This window comes from Nicotiana tabacum, chromosome 15, assembly GCF_000715075.1.
Source record: "Nicotiana tabacum cultivar K326 chromosome 15, ASM71507v2, whole genome shotgun sequence".
NCBI classification, from domain to species: domain Eukaryota; kingdom Viridiplantae; phylum Streptophyta; class Magnoliopsida; order Solanales; family Solanaceae; genus Nicotiana; species Nicotiana tabacum.
Genome location: NC_134094.1, coordinates 121,245,248 through 121,267,490, shown reverse-complemented (window position 1 = coordinate 121,267,490; position 22,243 = coordinate 121,245,248). Strand labels below are relative to the sequence as shown.

At 32.9% G+C, this 22,243-nt stretch overlaps 1 protein-coding gene and 1 long non-coding RNA gene across 3 annotated transcripts; both read left to right on the top strand.

Moving 5' to 3' along the window:
* Positions 1–5,232: 5,232 nt before the first annotated feature.
* Positions 5,233–7,054, top strand: LOC142169493 (uncharacterized). Of its 2 annotated transcripts, XR_012699440.1 has the most exons (3): positions 5,285–5,727; positions 5,790–5,935; positions 6,446–7,054. It is a non-coding gene; the product is annotated as an uncharacterized LOC142169493 (long non-coding RNA). The 2 variants fall into 2 exon arrangements; XR_012699439.1 differs by having other exon boundaries at positions 5,233–5,935.
* An 8,914-nt stretch (positions 7,055–15,968) lies between these two features.
* LOC107778903 (VQ motif-containing protein 11-like) lies at positions 15,969–16,814 on the top strand. The gene has a single exon (XM_016599228.2). The coding sequence runs from the start codon at positions 16,098–16,100 to the stop codon at positions 16,653–16,655; it is 558 nt and encodes a 185-aa protein (XP_016454714.1). The 5' UTR covers positions 15,969–16,097; the 3' UTR covers positions 16,656–16,814.
* Positions 16,815–22,243: the final 5,429 nt, after the last annotated feature.

The window sequence follows — 22,243 nt, the reverse complement described above, 5'->3', positions numbered from 1 at the left end:
AGTCGTTTTTCCAACATAGGGTCTCCACTCCTTAGTTGATGATTTTTAGACATAGGGTCTCCATTCCCTAGTTTCTTTTCCAACATAGGGTCTCCACTCCCTAGTTGATGTTTTTAGACATAGGGTCTCCACTCCCTAGTCGCTTTTCCAACATAGGGTCTCCACTCCCTAGTTGATGATTTTTAGACATAGGGTCTCCACTCCCTAGTCGCTTTTCCAACATAGGGTCTCCACTCCCTAGTTGATTTTATTTTAGACATAGGGTCTCCACTCCCTAGTCTCTTTTCCAACATAGGGTCTCCACTCCCTAGTTGATTTTATTTTAGACATAGGGTCTCCACTCCCTAGTCGCTTTTCCAACATAGGGTATCCACTCCCTAGTTGATTGATATTTTAGACATAGGGTCTCCACTCCCTAGTCTCTTTTCCAACATAGGGTCTCCACTCCCTAGTTGATAATTTTCCAACATAGGGTATCCACTCCCTAGTTGATGATATTTTAGACATAGGGTCTCCACTCCCTAGTCTCTTTTCAAACATAGGGTCTCCACTCCCTAGTTGATGATTTTCCAACATAGGGTTCCCACTCCCTAGTTGATAATTTTTAGACATAGGGTCTCCACTCCCTAGTTTCTTTTCCAACATAGGGTCTCCACTCCCTAGTTGATATTTTTAGACATAGGGTCTCCACTCCCTAATTGATGTTATTGTAGACATAGGGTCTCCACTCCCTAGTCGTCTTTTCCAACATAGGGTCTCCACTCCCTAGTTGATTTTATTTTCGACATAGGGTCTCCACTACCTAGTCGCTTTTTCCAACATAGGGTCTCCACTCCCTAGTTGATTTGATCTTAAATGCATGGTACACCATTCCCCGATATCTTTGCCAATACAGGGTATCCCATTTTCTGGCCACATTTTCCCAACATAAGGTACACCAATCCTTAGTTGAGACATCCTTTTGACAATAAAAGAACACAATCCCCAAAAAAAAAAAAAAAATTTCAGGGTACACCACTCCCGACCTTTTATTGCTTTCAATAAAGAAGTAGTTTAGAATTTTGTTACAATAACTCACGAAATTTTTCTAGTGCAAACTGGGGCAGAAAAATTTTGTTCAATTATTTGTTTTGGTCTCTGAGTAGGTTTTACCTCGAGGCACATGGTTCGAGATGACCAAAAGAAGAAGTCTCAATTCAGAATAAAAGAAAAGAAAAAAAAAGTGAATCCATAATGCAAAAGCAATTGAAAATATGTGGAATGCTAAGACATGACTGAAGCCACGAGCATTGGAGTCCTGTTTTGATTAGAAGAAGCTATAGAACAATGAATTAGAACCTATAGCTAGCGAGCATCAAGGTTTAGATCAGAGTCTGCATGAAGAACCAGTCAAGACTCAAGATCAAGTTTCTGAAGACTCATAGATAGGAATTTTGTAACTCATAATTGATAGGCTTGTTTAGTTTCTTTTTTATTTTGATATAATAGCAGGACCGCGGACCGGAGCCTTGACGGAACCTCACTCGACTCCTCAACTCATCATTCCACCATTCTCCTTGAACTACACGCGACCTGATTCCCCTATAACCCGGGATATGTAGGTTGTCCAAAACCAGAACTCAGTTGCACCCTATCTTTTATTTCTTTTCCTTTTGAATAATGGTTTGGTCAAAAATTAGTCACGTGGCTCACCTAGTCTTTGCCTGAAAACTCTTCATGTTTCCAAGCAAAGAGGGGCAGCTGTGAGCACCTAATTTTTGACTATATTTGAATTTTTATCACCTTCTACTATGTAAATATTTTCAGAAATTTAATATATATTTTTTAGCTTTGTTACATTTATTATATAAGGTAAAAATTAATAATAATTTAAAAGGTCAATTATTAATATTAGTATTATTTTTATTTTTATTTTTATTTTTATCTTTATTTTTAAATAAAATTATTTTTAAATAAAATGAATTAAAACCCGAAAATAAATAAAAATTAATTATTATTATTATTATTATAATTTTTTTAAAACAAATTTCGGATGGGAATTAAAAAATAAGAAAAGTAGAAATAAAAAATTAAAAAGTAAAAGTAGGTAGAAATTATTTAATAAAAAAAGTAAAAGAAAGTGAAATATTTAAAAAATAAAAGTAAAAGAATGTGAAAATTTAAAAAATGAAAAGTAAAATAAAGTTGGAATTAAAAAATAAAAGTAAGGGAATTTGATTTTTTTGTTTTTTAAAAAAAGTAAAAATAAGTGGAAAATAAAAAAAGAAAAGTAAAATAAGTGGAAAATAAAAAAAGAAAAGCAAAAAAAGTGGGATTTTAAATATATTAAAAGTAAAAAAAGTGAGAAATTAAAAAATAAAAGTAAAGAAAAGTGGGGAATTATTTTTTTTTTTTAAAATAAGAAAAATAGGAAGTGGAAATTCTTTTTAATTAAAAATAAAAAAATAAATAAAAAATAAAAATCTAAAAATTTCGAAAATATTTTCTATAAATCTATATATTTATATAAAAGAGGGTCATCCTCATGGTGATGTGGCACCTTTCTCTGTTCAAGAAAACTATTTATTGTTTTTCTCCTTTTTAAATTTTTTTTCCTCTTTAAATTCTTTTATTTCCCTATTAAAGAGACGCAAAAGTCACGTCTCTTATGCTATGACAGTTAAGACTTAAGAGTTACTAACATAATGAGGCAACGATTAATTTCAGAATGAATAAATTGAACAAAACGGATAGGTTCTTGTACATCTGAAGTCAATGTCCATAATGTACCCATGAATTCGGTGGCAATGGAGAGGATTATTCTTCGGCTTTTTCTCATATTCGTCGCTTCCCTAAAGAAACTTCATGTGATCTCTTTTGACTGCATATTATATCCATTTTGTTTGAGTTTTTTTTATAATTTATTTTTACCTTTTTTGTCAACTTGATGTTTTCCGATAATACATAAGTCGGTGCTAAATCTGCGGTGAACTTCTCGGCTGGTTTAGAAGGCTATTTCACATATTCTTCAAACAATTGCTATTGATCAGCCTGATCCAGAATATGATAAAATAATGCTGAGAACTGACGACCAGCGCGGATATATTGACAATGAAAGTTGCGGGGGTGTATTGACAAAGAAAGAAAATGAAGGCGGAGACAATACAAGGATAGAGAGAGGACAACAAATCTGCTTATAGAGATTCTGCCATTGATCGGTTTAAATAAGTCTGCATAATGATATGATTATGAGACTTTGCACTTTATTTTGTGGATATATAAACAACATTCCCAATTTGGTAAGATGGAATTGCTGGTATGGTTCATTATTTGTAGATTATTAGCTTCATAATATATTTTAGTTCATAAACAATACCTATGCTAGAGCAGGCAAGCAGTATCATGGCTTTGCTTACTTTGAGCGGGTTAAAGAAAGATTGAAATCAATTCTTAAGTGTCTTCATATATACAGCAGAGAAATAATTATAATACCACTACAGTTCCTGGTATCCTTTCTCATGCTGTTAAATTGCTTTTCAGTGAGCTTGGACAAACTCATCCATTGATTTGTCCTTGTGATATTATCAATATGCTTTAAGTAATTTATAAAAGTTCATAATATCTAAATGGGAATGACTATATATCTGCTATATTACTCCTTTTGTTTAGCGAAGCAAGATCGATGCAACTTTGTATGTGGTGTGGATGCTTGCGATTCTTCTGCTTTAAGACACAATGGATGTTCATTTAAAGAAAATAATGACGTCAAGAATCAACTATGGCTAATGTTGTTCATATTTTATTTTTATTAGAAGTTTGGCAGGAATAGCTTTGATTTTAACCAGTTTTTTGAAGAAAGAATATAACGGCAATTACGAAAAATACATTTAACTTTATTTCTATCTTTGTTTATAAGTATTTATCTGTAGAACGAGAATATACGTATGTAATTACATTTGTCAAAATAAACTTTTTTGCATTTTAACATGTTTCTATTCTTTGTAAGAATAAATATCTTTTTTCTTTTGGAGTTGGATAGCAGTAGAGATGATTGGACTATGGGATTCTATCTGTACAAAGAAAAATAGTGGAAAAAATATTTGAGTGTTACTCATATATTTCCTTTTATCATGACTAAATTTGTAATAAAAAGAGTCATTTTGTAAGTTCACTACTGTTTTTTACGATTGCGCGAAGCGCGAACAATTTAACTAGTAGAAGATAAATGTGATGAAAAAGAGAGAGAGAGAGAGAGAAAGGAAAAAATAGGGAGGAAGGAATTGAGAAAAATTTATTTTCTTCTTCTAGAATAAGGAAATTTCTACTTGTGTCATTCTTTCTTCGGCTTTCTTTCGAAAAATCCAGCAGCTTCACCACTCCAAAACCACCAGCCCTTGACCACTTTTGAGCCATCATTAACCCCTCCCTCCCTCCCCTCCCCCCTCAAAAAAAAAGCTACAAAAATAGCCACTAAATCGTCAGTTTTGCAAGGTCGATTGAGGTTGCAAATTGAGATTTGCCGCTCGAGTTTTCCGTGGTCCGAAGGGTCCAGTTGAGAGCTATCCGATCATTGAGTTGTTGTAATTTAAATCCACAATCATCAATACAAAGGTTCACTTCTCTTTTTATTTTGTTTTTCTCATTAATGCTTTGGGTCACTCTGTTTTAATTTAACTTTGAGTATGATATGATCGAGTTCGCATCTGAGTGTGCTAAGATTAATTTGTTCTCATGTTGAGTATTTGTTAAGATTAATTTATTGTCCTTTTTAGTAGTTCATGTGGTTAATTTTATTGATGAATATGTATTAATTCATTACTTTTCTTGTTTATTCAATGAAGTAATGGTTTTCCATTTTAGCATGCTTTAGTTTCATTTTGATCTCCTATCTTAGTGACTAAATTGGTCATGCCTGTATCTATCTATTCCTGCCATAAATTTAGTCTAGTTTCAAATATTGGTTAGCAATAAAATTATAAGAGATTAGGTTGGTCCATGATTGGTGTAAGACTTTAATTGGACTTCCCTAGCGTATTTATGGGCTAATTGTTGCTCATGACCAAAAATTAATAAACATTCACAAGCTAGCCAACTTTTTCCATAATTAATTTACTTCATTTCCTCTATAACAATATACATACCTCATGACCTTACAATAATGTCAAAATTAGTAATTAAATAATAGTCGAACACCGTAGCTTGATTTAGGTGCGATTAATAATAAATCATCGTAACTATGGGTACGGTTCAATCTTCTTCCATTTGTATTAACTTTTATCAGTTTGGATAACTTTCATCTTCCTCTTATCAACTCATGTTGCAAAAAGAAAATTTCATGAGACATGTTGAAACACGTCAAAAACATGCAGATGGCATGTTTTTTAGAGTTCAACCAATGAAAAACATTTGGACCCAGAAAATTTATCATAGACATGTTCCCTAGAGTCAAGTGCATGATCCTCTCAGATGGAACATCAAGCAAGAATACTGTATCATTTTAGAAGTGCCCATGCTTCAGATATTGAAGCTTCAGACAAGTGAGGCTTGCTCAGTTGGTAAAAACACCTCCACCTACGACCGTTAGGTCCTGGGTTCGAGTCACGTTGGAGGGGAAGTGTGGAAACACTATAGATCCTCCTAATTTGGGAGGGGTTTAAAAGAAAAAAAAAAGCCACATTGGGATTGGAGAGATCTTTACTTGATAAAACTAATCTTGTTGAGAATTGACATCAATTAAGGAATTCCAAGGTATTTGTTTGTAGCTCTTAAACCACTTTTAATTGTTAAAGATCATACATTTTTACTTGCAGATTGATGCTGCATTAGTTGAAGGAATACATGCGTTGAAGCAAGTCTTATCCAAAGGCTTCTCTGAAAGTTCTAAATGCTTCAATACCGAGCAGAAGTACAAGCATATAAGATTGCAGACGTTGCCAACATGATATCACGCTTCGAGGTTTTTTAGATCTTGTTGCTGCTGTGTCTTTCTTCTTAGTTTCTGTTGATTGCTTAAAAACTTATTCTCTTCCATGATAATTCTTATTAGACAACATAAGTATCATCCCCCACCCCCCGACAGAATAATGCACTTCAAAAAATGCTGTTGGTACTCTTGAATTATTTTATGCCTGCAGATATATCTTGAGAAAAACTGGCAGTTATCTTTGTTGTTTAAGCTTTCATGTTACTTTTGCTCCATGGAAATTACTCGTACAAAAGAAACAATTAAACCTAGCTGCCCAGTACTTTAAGATCAATATCCATGGATCATGATAAAGTGAAATAAGGGTTATTTGGAACTACATACCTCTAGTTGGTGTATGCAATTCTGACGCCAGCCATAAAATCCATAATAGCATACTTTATACACCAGCGATTTTCTTTCTGCTACCTTTATTTTTCATGTACATGCTCTGTTAATAGTAAACTTAATGGATGAATTTCTGGGTGTTTGGATGGTGTGCAGCTTGGTGTTTAATAACCACCCATGCATCTCTTTACTTAAGAGTGGCCAGCCTTTCCTCTTTACCACTTCAAACTGGAAGACAGGTGTAATCACACACCAAAATCCATGGCAGATCATATCACCTAAGCAACTTCTGGCTGATATTCTATTGTAAATATACTGTTTAGGCAACTGTATTGGGTTTGAATCAGATGGAAGTTGATTTTGCTCAAGCTGGAAGTTAATAGTTAGCCTAGTCCATAGTCGTTGCTGGATGCAGAGATCTCCACTGTTGTCATTTCACCTTCTTCTCGAATATGCTCTGGATGTTTTCAGTTATAGAGTGAATTACATATTGCAGGCGCTCTCTTCCTGTACCAAATACCATACTCCTGCCCCCACCCCCCAACCCCCCCACAAAAAAAAAAAACAAACAAATTGTAGTGGCTCTTTATTACGAAGGATGTCTGCCTTTATATCTGTTTTACTGATGTCTCAGCTGCAATCTTGCAACTATCGAAAGGATTATGGCCTGAATGGCAACGTTAAGCTAAAGATTTGATTCAGACAATGCATTTGAAAAACCTTATTTATAGTGTGTAAAAAAATAAATATAGTTTTCTTTCTGCCTGTGCTGGATTATGTTACATCAGGCAATCACGTATAGCACCAAGTTGAAGTAGGAATAATGATGGCTCGTGACAGGAAGTTCGTCGTTGCTACATTGATATCACCTTTGCAACAGTGCCCCTAAGTTTTAAGGTCGTATTTTGCATTGTTTGCAAACATTTTGTTATTAATCCCTTAAATGAAATATGCAAGTGATAAGGAGCACTCACAAAAGAAACACTTTGGTTTTGGAATAACACGAAATGCTGTTAACTCAATGCCTGTAGAAGTGAACGAACATGTAGTCATCTGGGATGGGATGGGACTCAGCTAATCTTTGGACTTTGGAGTGGCCCTTAAACCATTGGCATAACTAGAATTTATTTTACAAAAAAGTATCTGACAAACTCATAGCTTAACGGCCTTAAGGCAAAGTGAGACAACGCGATAATATTTAAAGCAAAGCTACAAGGAAAAGCTATATGCTGGTGAACCAGTATTTTCGAATATTGCTTTACATTTAACTTCCGTTATACTATATATTCAGCCAAATTCATCCATACTGTTATACTATTCGGTCAAAATTATCCCTACCATCAATAGACTTTTAAAAATTAACCTTCAATCCGTTAGGTAACCCAAAATCTTCCAAATCTCTTTTATTTAAATCACTTATTCTTGTTCTTGATCAACTATTTTCAGAAATTACTATTAATGTGAATGCTAAAAGTATTAAACTATTCAAATTATTTATGGATATTTGTAATTACCATCCAAATCTCTTTTATTTAAATCACTTATTCTTGTTCTTGATCCACTATTTTCAGAAATTACTATTAATGTGAATGCTAAAAGTATTAAACTATTCAAATTATTTATGGATATTTGTAATTACCACTGCACCCACTTCTCTTCTTGTGATAATGATTTTGGAATTGATTTAAATTTTTTACAATTTTTCAACCATATACACACCGCAGAATTCTATGAGTCGATTTGTTATGTATTTTATGCAGCTGCTCATCATATATGTACACGTACACTCGAATATATTTTGTAATTATCTAGTTAGTATAGAGTTCGGTCGACTAACTTAAGAGTGCACAATGCGTAGACATTTGATTAAAACAAAGTTGAATTCGACAATGCAAAGTCTCCAAGGAACTTCAACTTCTATCACTAATACTTGAAAAGTCTCCATACTTTGTGTTACTAACCGCTGTATTATTTTAATATTTCTTTCTCTTATTTCTTTTTTCCAATTTTAGAAAGTAAGTAAATGGCAACAATTTTGAAAATAGTGGATCAAGAAGAAGAATAAGTGACTTAACTAAAATGATTTGGGAGATTTTGGGTCATTTGCCGGACTGTGGGGTAATTTTTAAAAGTTTGGTGATGGTATAGGTAAATTTAGCCGGATAGTATAATGGTAAAGATAAATCTGGCCTAACAGTATAACGAAGGTCAGAGGTACGCAAAATTCAAAAGTAGAGGGGTATAGGAGTGACAAGACAACTTTGAAATCTCAAGGTTTCAATCCAAACAACTACAACATTCTGCGAGTCCATCTACTTCATTTGATAGATTGGTCTATTCACCAATTGCGCTTAGCTCACTGTCCAGTGACCAGTTGATTAGTGAAAGACAACATATATGCCCATACACCACTGATTAGTGTTTTAAAAGTCAGTGGGCGTAAAGCGAGACGTTTTACATATGCCTCAACGAGGCGTAAGCCCCATAGGTATTTAATTTTTAATATTTTATAAAATTATATAATTACAGTAATATTTATAAATATGTAAAATTGCATAAAAATTAAAGAAAACTATAAATATGTAATATATATATATATATATATATATATATATATATATATATATATATTATTAATAATTTAAAAGGTCAATTATTACTATTATTATTATTATTATTATTATTATTATTATTATTATTATTATAATTATTATTATTATCTTTATTTTTAAATAAAATGAATTAAAACCCGAAAATAAATAAAAATTAATTATTATTATTATTATAATTTTTTTAAAACAAATTTCGGATGGGAATTAAAAAATAAGAAAAGTAGAAATAAAAAATTAAAAAGTAAAAGTAGGTAGAAATTATTTAATAAAAAAAGTAAAAGAAAGTGAAATATTTAAAAAATAAAAGTAAAAGAATGTGAAAATTTAAAAAATGAAAAGTAAAATAAAGTTGGAATTAAAAAATAAAAGTAAGGGAATTTGATTTTTTTGTTTTTTAAAAAAAGTAAAAATAAGTGGAAAATAAAAAAAGAAAAGTAAAATAAGTGGAAAATAAAAAAAGAAAAGCAAAAAAAGTGGGATTTTAAATATATTAAAAGTAAAAAAAGTGAGAAATTAAAAAATAAAAGTAAAGAAAAGTGGGGAATTATTTTTTTTTTTTAAAATAAGAAAAATAGGAAGTGGAAATTCTTTTTAATTAAAAATAAAAAAATAAATAAAAAATAAAAATCTAAAAATTTCGAAAATATTTTCTATAAATCTATATATTTATATAAAAGAGGGTCATCCTCATGGTGATGTGGCACCTTTCTCTGTTCAAGAAAACTATTTATTGTTTTTCTCCTTTTTAAATTTTTTTTCCTCTTTAAATTCTTTTATTTCCCTATTAAAGAGACGCAAAAGTCACGTCTCTTATGCTATGACAGTTAAGACTTAAGAGTTACTAACATAATGAGGCAACGATTAATTTCAGAATGAATAAATTGAACAAAACGGATAGGTTCTTGTACATCTGAAGTCAATGTCCATAATGTACCCATGAATTCGGTGGCAATGGAGAGGATTATTCTTCGGCTTTTTCTCATATTCGTCGCTTCCCTAAAGAAACTTCATGTGATCTCTTTTGACTGCATATTATATCCATTTTGTTTGAGTTTTTTTTATAATTTATTTTTACCTTTTTTGTCAACTTGATGTTTTCCGATAATACATAAGTCGGTGCTAAATCTGCGGTGAACTTCTCGGCTGGTTTAGAAGGCTATTTCACATATTCTTCAAACAATTGCTATTGATCAGCCTGATCCAGAATATGATAAAATAATGCTGAGAACTGACGACCAGCGCGGATATATTGACAATGAAAGTTGCGGGGGTGTATTGACAAAGAAAGAAAATGAAGGCGGAGACAATACAAGGATAGAGAGAGGACAACAAATCTGCTTATAGAGATTCTGCCATTGATCGGTTTAAATAAGTCTGCATAATGATATGATTATGAGACTTTGCACTTTATTTTGTGGATATATAAACAACATTCCCAATTTGGTAAGATGGAATTGCTGGTATGGTTCATTATTTGTAGATTATTAGCTTCATAATATATTTTAGTTCATAAACAATACCTATGCTAGAGCAGGCAAGCAGTATCATGGCTTTGCTTACTTTGAGCGGGTTAAAGAAAGATTGAAATCAATTCTTAAGTGTCTTCATATATACAGCAGAGAAATAATTATAATACCACTACAGTTCCTGGTATCCTTTCTCATGCTGTTAAATTGCTTTTCAGTGAGCTTGGACAAACTCATCCATTGATTTGTCCTTGTGATATTATCAATATGCTTTAAGTAATTTATAAAAGTTCATAATATCTAAATGGGAATGACTATATATCTGCTATATTACTCCTTTTGTTTAGCGAAGCAAGATCGATGCAACTTTGTATGTGGTGTGGATGCTTGCGATTCTTCTGCTTTAAGACACAATGGATGTTCATTTAAAGAAAATAATGACGTCAAGAATCAACTATGGCTAATGTTGTTCATATTTTATTTTTATTAGAAGTTTGGCAGGAATAGCTTTGATTTTAACCAGTTTTTTGAAGAAAGAATATAACGGCAATTACGAAAAATACATTTAACTTTATTTCTATCTTTGTTTATAAGTATTTATCTGTAGAACGAGAATATACGTATGTAATTACATTTGTCAAAATAAACTTTTTTGCATTTTAACATGTTTCTATTCTTTGTAAGAATAAATATCTTTTTTCTTTTGGAGTTGGATAGCAGTAGAGATGATTGGACTATGGGATTCTATCTGTACAAAGAAAAATAGTGGAAAAAATATTTGAGTGTTACTCATATATTTCCTTTTATCATGACTAAATTTGTAATAAAAAGAGTCATTTTGTAAGTTCACTACTGTTTTTTACGATTGCGCGAAGCGCGAACAATTTAACTAGTAGAAGATAAATGTGATGAAAAAGAGAGAGAGAGAGAGAGAGAAAGGAAAAAATAGGGAGGAAGGAATTGAGAAAAATTTATTTTCTTCTTCTAGAATAAGGAAATTTCTACTTGTGTCATTCTTTCTTCGGCTTTCTTTCGAAAAATCCAGCAGCTTCACCACTCCAAAACCACCAGCCCTTGACCACTTTTGAGCCATCATTAACCCCTCCCTCCCTCCCCTCCCCCCTCAAAAAAAAAGCTACAAAAATAGCCACTAAATCGTCAGTTTTGCAAGGTCGATTGAGGTTGCAAATTGAGATTTGCCGCTCGAGTTTTCCGTGGTCCGAAGGGTCCAGTTGAGAGCTATCCGATCATTGAGTTGTTGTAATTTAAATCCACAATCATCAATACAAAGGTTCACTTCTCTTTTTATTTTGTTTTTCTCATTAATGCTTTGGGTCACTCTGTTTTAATTTAACTTTGAGTATGATATGATCGAGTTCGCATCTGAGTGTGCTAAGATTAATTTGTTCTCATGTTGAGTATTTGTTAAGATTAATTTATTGTCCTTTTTAGTAGTTCATGTGGTTAATTTTATTGATGAATATGTATTAATTCATTACTTTTCTTGTTTATTCAATGAAGTAATGGTTTTCCATTTTAGCATGCTTTAGTTTCATTTTGATCTCCTATCTTAGTGACTAAATTGGTCATGCCTGTATCTATCTATTCCTGCCATAAATTTAGTCTAGTTTCAAATATTGGTTAGCAATAAAATTATAAGAGATTAGGTTGGTCCATGATTGGTGTAAGACTTTAATTGGACTTCCCTAGCGTATTTATGGGCTAATTGTTGCTCATGACCAAAAATTAATAAACATTCACAAGCTAGCCAACTTTTTCCATAATTAATTTACTTCATTTCCTCTATAACAATATACATACCTCATGACCTTACAATAATGTCAAAATTAGTAATTAAATAATAGTCGAACACCGTAGCTTGATTTAGGTGCGATTAATAATAAATCATCGTAACTATGGGTACGGTTCTTGTGGCATAGCCATGATACGTAAACCCCAATTCAAGTGCGCGTTTCACGCGACTTGACCATAACTTCAAATAATAATAAAAGTAAACATATTATAAATCGCGGGTGCGTTTCACGTGGCGCGATTTGCAATGTGTACCAAAACGACAAGTGTGCAACATCGCGACTTGTTCAAATAAATTCCATAAATATTAAAAAGCGGTAAAAGATAAAAATATACAATAAGTTTAAAACATGTAATAAATCAGATAACTATGCCAAATATTAATTGTTAAGTGACCGTGCTAAAATCACGGAACTCGGGAGTGCCTCACACCTTCTCCTAGGTTAACAGAATTCCTTACCCGATCTTCTGTGTTCGCGGACCAAAAATAAGAGTCAAATTTCCTCGATTTGGGATTCTAAAATAAATCGGTGACTTGGGACACCATAAATTATTCCAAGTGGCGACTCTGAATTAAATAAATAATCTCATTTCGATTAATGTCACTTTAATTGAAAAAACTCCCCTATCCCCTATCCCCTCGGGAAAAAGGAGGTGTGACATTATATTTTGATGATCTAACAAACCTAATATTAAGAACCAGATGGGGAACGTGCTCCACATCCTGAAAGTGCTCAAGATCAACAAGTCTCAAGTCTGGGACATGTTCCAACACTCAGAGTCAAAGAAACAACAGAGGGAACAGATAGACATCAGTTCCCTTGCTGACTGTACCAGTCAACTCCCCACAGCTGTAAAGTGGTTGTAACTGTGCCTCAGCACACACGCAACAGTTCATACAATGCACTAGTCATTTTATGGGGAATGCCCTTATACCAAACATGCTTACATCATTCGAGTGATGTTACTTATGTAATATTAACATGAAGCAAAGGCAAAACATCACACTTGCACATTCCAGAATTCATCAAGCTCCCTCTCAAGTGTGTTGCTAATCTGCAAGTGACACTCAAGGCGTCAAGAACAAAGAATAACATAACGAAGGACATGTTTCCTGCATCGAGTCATTATGTGTCCTTAGTTGTGTTGTACCTTTGTTAAAGTGATTTACTTGTAATTCCTACTTCGTTTAGTTAGAAGCATTGTGTAGGAAACCTTTTGTAAAACCACAAACCTTGTGTTTGTGTCTTGGCTAGAGTTAGTCGAGTTGTAAGCTTTGTAATAGAGTTATTACAAGTTAGTGAGGGATTAAAAGGTTAATTCCTATATCACAATAGTTTGTAATCTGAAGTTTGCTCAATAGTGAAGTTAAAATCCTACGAGTGTAGGTCGTGATTTTTAATCCCGTGAGTTGGGAGTTTTTTCACGTAAAATTCTATTGTGTTAATTATTAACTATTTTGTGTGTGTTTTATGGGAATTAATAGAGAACCTGGTTCTCTATATAGTTTGGTGGACCCTTAGTTTCTATAAAAATATTTGCATATATACTACTCTTTTCAAACCCCACTATGTGGGATTACACTGAATTTGTTGTTAGTTGTTGTTGGTCCGACTAGTACTATTTAATTTGGTAAAGAAAAATTCACCTGCTTGTGTTTTCAAAGTCTTCGTCATTTCCAGTTTCAAAATGCCTGTTGACCCATGCATGGCTCATCATTATTCATTCATATATCCAGCTCATTCCCATTTATTGACTTTTTCTCTGTTTCTTTTCCCCCACTACTACGTCCACTTCAAATTTCAAACTTTTTAACTCTGTAACAATTTATTTAACTGGCTACCACACCATATGGTACCCCTTGTGGGTAGGAAAATATTCTACTGATTTGCCTTTTCCATTCATTTCAAGTTTTCAACCCAAGCTTACTTCTTCTTTACACTACTACCATCTAATGTTCTAATTGCACTTGAGTAATTCTTCTTTGACAAATTTTCGCTTCTGATTTATGAACATAAAGCTTATTATGTGAAACCAATCTCATTCATATGCTATTTTCTCATGCCAAATTTCTACTTATACAATACTTCTGTTAATTAATATCTATATATTGGCACGTTATAACTAAAAGAGGTTAACTGTCCATATATCATCACTATAACATAAAGTTCTCTATTAGGTTGACAACAAACATGGTCGATCCTCCAGAATAATCAACTTTTCACCGCATTAATTGCTTATTTCTTAATATCGGCAGCAATTATGTTTCAATCTCACATTAATTGGGTTGACTCTCTGTTCCATTTAGACGGACTTGATATATACTTTTTGAAAGTTAAAAATGTTAAACACATAAACTAAACCGAGTAGCTACTGATATGACTCTTTCATAACGAACGCAGAAATAGTCTACTCGACAAAGAGATAACGTGTGGAGTGAAAATGGCAAATTATGGATTTGTCATAATTAAAAGCATATAATTCTGTTCCATTTAGACTGACTTGATATATATTATATACTTTATGAAAGTTAGAAATGTTAAAACACATTAGCTAAATCGAGTAGCTACTGATTTGACTCTTTTGCAACAAACACAAAAATAGTCCACTCGACAAAGACATAACGTGTGGAGTTAAAGTAGACCTATTAAATGGGTCGATCCAATCCAAACCCGAACCCATTGATTCTTGGCCCGTGGATCCTTAACCGGGCCAGGCCGGTTCACTTTCTTAAAGGGACCCGTCCGGATTTGACCCATTAATCAAAACCTCCAATTTAAGTAAAAAAAACTAATACATAATAAAAATTTCAAACTTGTATACATATATACAAACTTGAAATTACTACATGTTCTTGAAGCCAATTACAATAAAAATGAAAGAAAAATCATACTTTATTAACATTAAAACTTGAGAAACTTATGGAATTCAACTATTTTTATAACTAATAGTCTGATACATAAGAAAAATAATATTCTAATATACTCTAATTCTATACTTTTAAAACTCTAATATACTCTATATTTTTTTAAAATAATTCTTACAAAGCTGGTCCGAGCGGATTGACCCGTGGGTCAGCTACTGGTTCATGTCTGGTCCGGTTTAGTGGGTTAAAATATTATAGCCCGGCCCAGGCCCCTTAAATTAATGGATTGGTCAGGTTAGGATTTCGTGGGTCATGGGCCGGTTAAAGGGTCAATTTTAATGGGTTATATGGTCCGGTTCGTGGGTCGACCCGGCCCATTGACAGGTCTAAGTTAAATTATATATATACGCGCTTTGCCCAAAGCCTTAAAGTCTTCCTGGAATAGTACCTGACCATTTTAACCCTGTTACACTAACATACGTGTTCAACTTCTAAATATTTACGGTATAAATGTCTTTTACATTATCAAATGATCACTAAAAGATTATTATATGTAATTTTCTATGATAATGAAACTAGTAACATATAAAATAAGGTAGCCAATTTGCTATAACATATTAAATTATATTGAGATATTAATATTTTTTATTCTATCAGTTCATATATATATATATTCACCCTTTGTCCGAGTTATTTTTTAATTTGTCAAAAAAAAAATGATACATTTTTTTGAAAACTATTTAATTTTGGATCCTCAAAATAATATTTTTATTTTGAATATATTTGGTTTATAGTTTAATTTTTTTTTAAATTGCTAAACTCTGTGCGGTCAAACACGAGAAAGGAAAAACATATGTAGTAACTAGTTAACAATAAAGCACAATCCTATGGGAGTTCAACTATAAAAGCACCAACATAAAGAACCTCAATTTCTCTCTTTCATTTTCCCTTCTAAAATCACCAACTTTCTTCTCTCTTCCTTCTTTTTCATCCATTTCTCTTTCTCCTGCTTTATAGATCTTTAATTATTCACTTCCTCTTTCTCATAAATCATGGCATCTTCTTGCCATATACCACCACATGATCAAAACAACAACCAGTTACACAATGTGAATAACATCTCATCTTGTTCTTCTCCATCTAATAATATTAGTAGTAATTTAGACTCCAATTTTACCACTTTTGTCCAAGCTGACCCCTCCAACTTCCGTTCTGTAGTCCAAAAACTCACCGGTGCAGCATCAGCTTCCCGTCATCCCGTCGTCGGAAAATCCAACTCTGGCGAGAAAGGTCCTCGGCGTTCGACTTTCAAGTTACACGAAAGAAGGCATAGTGAAAGAAAGCTTGAAAATATTCTCACTGGTAAAATTTTGTCACCTCCTTTTAATAGGCAAATGGTACTTATGGCTTCTCCAGTGTCACCTCTGGAAATGCTGACACGTGGAAGTCCGAAATCACCAATGGAGGAATTAGAAGAAAGAGCTATTGCTGAGAAAGGATTTTATTTACATCCAAGTCCACTTAGTACCCCTAGAGGCATTGAGCCACCTGAACTCTTGCCTTTGTTTCCACTTCAGTCTCCTACAGCTAAACATCATTCTTCTTCTTAATTACGTAATTAAATTGATGCCTGTCTTAGCTTGACTCTTGTTTCAACATTAGATATAGCCAAATTAATATTTAATCTTGTTGTTTATTTTGATGTTGTAGTGCTTGTTATGTCTCCAAAAATATTTAAAGATATGCTTAGATGATACCGTACGCTTGTACTTTTTTTTCTTCCTCTTTTTTGTTTTTCCATTAGTCTTGCACTCTTTTTTAACGAGGTAGTTAATGTGTGCCTAAAGTTTTATCCTTGCGCCTAAAAAGTAGTAATTTTTCCCTTGTCATAATATTTCTTATTTAAATTTTAGGGTTAAGGTGTGGGTATTGACATTGGCAGAGGCGGATCTATATGGCTAGGGTGTATTCAATTGCCTCTATCGTCTTCGACATATACCTTCTGTTAGTATTCTGCATTCAAAAAATAAATTTTGTGATCTGTAAACAAACTAGAAATGAAAATGCAGAAGAAACATAAATATAAATCCAGCGAGGTTAATTCGTTCTATCCTTGGAAAATAGTAATATAGTAAATTTTGAATTTTGAAATTAACTATATTTTTAAAGATTTCAAAATTCTGAACTTATTAAGTTTAAATCTTGAATCTAGACTCCGAAGATCGGGAAGCGGATGTTTGGAGGTTGGTGTCCATTCATTTCTTCTAACGTGCTAGCTATTCTTTATTGTATTATTGGCTAAACATTTGAAGAAAGTTCACTGGAGCAATGATTAGTTCTTTAATTTGCTTGTAACGTTTGTAGAACTTTAGGATTAGGAAAAACATTAATGAAACTAGCACTACACTTATTGAATGTTTCATCAAGCTGCAATTATAGTATTTAGGTAATTGGAGTTGTCGATCTTTCAATTCTCTTAATGTGCTAGCTATTCTTTTATAGTATGTATTATTGGCTAGATATTGAGCTGCAAATATATCGAAAACGAATCTTTATCTTCTTAAGGTAATGGTATGGTCGACATATACACTATCTTTCTCAGACTTCACCTGTAGAATTAAATTAGGATTATTGTTATTATTATTATTATTATTATTATTATTATTATTATTTTATATGTATTATTATTGTTGTTGTTATTGTTATTATTATTGTTATTGTTGTATTAGACAGGTACATTTGAAGAAAGTTCACTAACCAATGATTAGTTTTGTTTGTTGTAATTAGGGTTAGTAAAACAAGAAACTTTTCAAACTAATGCTACGTACCGTAATTGACTGTTTGACCAAACTACATATTTTGGTATATAATTAGAGCCAGTTTTGCTCATAATTCAAATTAACCAAATAGAAAAAAATAAAAAAAACTCAAGCCGAAGTAATGTAAGTTTAGATCTCTTAGAGGAATATAAGGACAATTGGAAGTTAATTCCTGTATAAGCTTTCGTGTCCTTTTTAACGTATAGTTTTCTTTCTTTGAACAAGTCTTTGCACCTCTTTAAGCAATTTCAATTATGGTTCGTTCAAACTTACTTAGTATATCTTTGCTTAAGAAGTCAAGTCAAACTAAGGTATAAATCAAGATCATTGTTTGAACTGTTAAAACATGATTTAATGTTGCATTTGGATAGTATTTGTTGGGGAACGGTTAATTAGTCATTGAAAACGAATGCTTTTGGACAATTAGTCCTCATATCACACTAGCATCTCCATTTTTTTCCTTCCTTTTTATAGGAGAGGTAATAAAATAAACAAATTGAACGACCGTTGCAGGCCAGTCCTACGTATTTAGAAGTTGGAAATGAATGTATAACAATTTATGCAACACTAGAGCAAGGGCAAATTTAAGCCAATGTCTGTCAAATTAATTCTCGGGCCAACGGATATAATATGTCTATGGTGTATTCAATGAACTGCTCCATAAAACTTCATGAATTTATTGCAAAATCTCTTCCATAAATTTGGGTCAAAGTTTTCATTAGAATTTCAAATTCAAAATCGAGGAATGGATAGAGTGGTCCAAATCCAGTATGTTGCTTACCGATTCAAATTACGTACTTGTCAAAGTTGTTCAATAAATAGCCTCCCTATCTGCGAGAAATTTAAATTTGGTACACCATAGCATTAGATTAGTCAATAGTTCCTACAGTAGTACAAGTATAGAAATGATATTACTTTCAGCTATACTATACTATTGATCGATGTTTGTTAAACTAATACATTTTGTAGTCTTTAGGTCACTTAGGAAGAAGGAGAAGCAAAAAGATTGAAGATTTTTTTATGAGATTTGAATTATGATGAATGGAATGAATCTCACATCGGACCAGGATGAGATCCTGGTCTCCTTATAAGGCTTGCGCAATTCTTCTCCCTTCGAACTAGCTTTTGGGATGTGAGTTAGGCTCAAGGTTTAATTTGACAAACTCCATATATATCAAGTTGTAAGGAGAAATTGTAACTTTAATACCCCCTAGGTTCCGATCCCTAACCTAAAAGGTTCTATTATCACCAATTGCTCTCTGTAACCTAGTGATATCGGTGATGTCTCACATACAATAAAAAGTAAATTCAATTCTTATTATCGCTTTTTCCTTACTCGAGATCATCATATGATGCAGCTTCCGTTATACCAACGAAAGCTACATAAAAACGGTTAATATTCAAGAAAAGTCTAAAGATAAACATAATTCACAACATAACTTGCCTTGAATGGTCATTTTCTTTACTTAGCTAGTTTGTGAACATATGAGTATGAAGTGGAGAAATGTAGTAGTTTTTCAAAACGTGTCTTGCAAAATAGCGACGTTGCTGACTTTAGAAGGACGTTAAAAAGTAAGAATTTTTACCTCAGGGGAAGATTCTAAAAAGTCCAATTCACACATTACCATCTAAGTTAGATGACAAACTTAGTCTTACAAGAAAAGGACAATATGGTTCTTAAATTCCACATAGATTGTGACCGATATTTTTGTCATCCATTCAAAACCTTATCTGTGGCCTTTTGGTCCCTCACTTCTGCAACGCACATCTCACCATCTCCTCGACAAGGGTGGGGTAGGGGTTGAAAAAGAGAAGAAAATAACACTAGGAAAAAGAGTCAATTGAAAAGTGTATAGACTTGTTGAGAATTTGCATTGATTCTTGACAGTTCAAAATCAATCTTTACAACAATATCAAGTATATTGTATGATTTCAAGATCGTTATTCAATTTTCAGTTTATTGCTACAAAGAAAATGTATAATTAAGTAAGCTGGTAAATGTATAAAATTGTCATGCATGTATAACCAAGTGACAATTCACTTTACATATTCCACGTGCAGGACACTACTTATAGTTTGACCTAGTTCCAAATTACTAATGATGAAAGACATCTAGTGTTAGGTTGGGTCTGAAAAATATGAGTTTTTATCTTGATAGTGTTACCCCATAGATTGTAACGTGAATTGCGAAGTGGCAGCCTGTTTATGTTTATAAATTTGGTCCTATAAACAATAAGTTGTAAGTTGTATGATCATCCGTAAAATTAACCTATTATTTGTGATTAGACGTTGGTGAAAAGAATATTTATCGAGTAAAAGAAAGGTCACAAGTCATGAGTTGAGAGTATGGTTGAAAGACCAACAAGCTTCTTGACAAGTTGCAGCAGAATAAAAGGAATTTTTTGGCACAAATTTAGGTAGCTTTACGTGATGTCTACAACTTTGTCAAATCATATTGCTTTTCCGCGTCATTTTATGCAAGCATCATATCTCTTTGACTCTTTTTTCTTATACTAGTGTTAGCCCCTTTGATTAGAAGAGAGTGACTGGCCCATGTTTAATTTTAAATAAGGGTCAGTGGAATTCTGATGCTTAATCCAGCCTGAGGAATAATTCTACACGATAAAGCCACTGTTTATCAATACTTTCACATTACCTATTAGGGAGTTCGTTAAAATAAACATCTGGTTTATGTGCCATTTCTTAGGTATTCCTGGAAATGTGACATAAGTTTAGAAGGATATATTTAGGTGGTCTAGGTTTGTTATCATTCATAATCATACCATGAAATCTGCCAATTAACTTTTCATTGTATTAAAAAAGGAGTTTACTATGGACTTGATGATGTAAAAAATATTACCTCTTGATGTTAGACTAAAAATTCATGTTTTTGCATGTAATTTGCCTTGTATTATACCTAAATCTTGTTAACTTTGGTGTAAATATTTGTGACTCGAGCTTAATAATGGTGTTTATATGTGTAGGAGTCAATTTGAAGTGATTTGGCAAGCTTGCATGCAAAGTGAAGTAAAAATAAAAGAATTTGGAAGGAGTATGATTTTGGTGCCTAGGTTGGCGCCAGGCACCAACCAAAACGCCAATGGCAGAATAGCACATAAGTGGAAAATTTCGGTGTCCAGGTTGGCGCCAGGCGCCAAGCGAGACGGCTAAGGGCGTATTTCGTCCTAATTCGGCTAGGACTTAGTAGTTTCGACCCTACACGCCCCTAACATGTATAAAAGGGGTTCTAAATCTATTTCTCAAGAAGGAGACATTATTGGAGAGGAGATTCAACTCAAGGAGCCAAGAACACGCTAGGAGCAACGCATACAAGTCTTCTACGAGTTTTTCACTCCTGTCTTCTTATTTCCATTATTGGTTATGAATTCTAGTATTGTACTTTTGCATACTATTAAGAATAGCTAATTTGTTATCTAGGGTTTGGATGGAACCTTTTGTAGGATGAATTCTTGTTATATTTTTATATAATTGAGCCGTTAGATTTCGCTACTTGTTCAACTACGTGTTTGTTGCTGTTGATTGAATGACCATCAATTGATTGTGCCTATTTAGTGTATACTGCTCGAGAGAGAGTACGCATTTAGGTAGTTGTTGAACAATATCACTACTAACGTATGTGAGAGATCAATACGAAGGGTTTGAATGCGGGATTAGAGATAACGAAACCTTGGTGCGATCGTAGTGAGCGGTGAATTAGTGCCAGCTAGCGTAGTTCGAGAGAATACGTTTAGTAAATTGTAGTAGAATAAGGGGTGGCGCCGTTGCCGGGGAACTAACAGTGTAGCTGTAGTTGTACATATTGCTAGGTTTCAATTTTAAACTTTTATTTTGTTTTTTTTAGTATTTGATTTTTTATTTTATTTTAGTTTTACTTGTTGATTTGAGAAACATGACATCTTGGAATTATAGGAGTTTTGATATTGGTAATTCTACTTTTGATCTTCCTTATGCATATTGTGGAGGAAATCCCTCATGCCAAAATTATCAATATATTCCCGAGAGCGAGTTATGTGCACCAATTCAATCTCATGTATGGAATGTGTATGATATGTGTGGTGGTCAAGATGATCACTTTTATGGTTGTGCTTATATTTCTTATCATCCCCCACCCCTTATTATGATGGTTCTACTTTTACTTGTGAAGTTACTAGGAATAAAGAACCTGGGGATGCTGACCTAAAGGAGATCAAGGATATGTTAATGTGCCTTGTGGAACAAAATAATAAGATACAATTATAGATACAAAGGCAAGAGGCAACTATTCACAACTTGAAGGCTCAAGTGAGTCAAGTGATCGAAGCTTTGAATGTTCGGCAAGTCAATATGGTAGATAGTAGCCAAAAACAATATGACTTAAA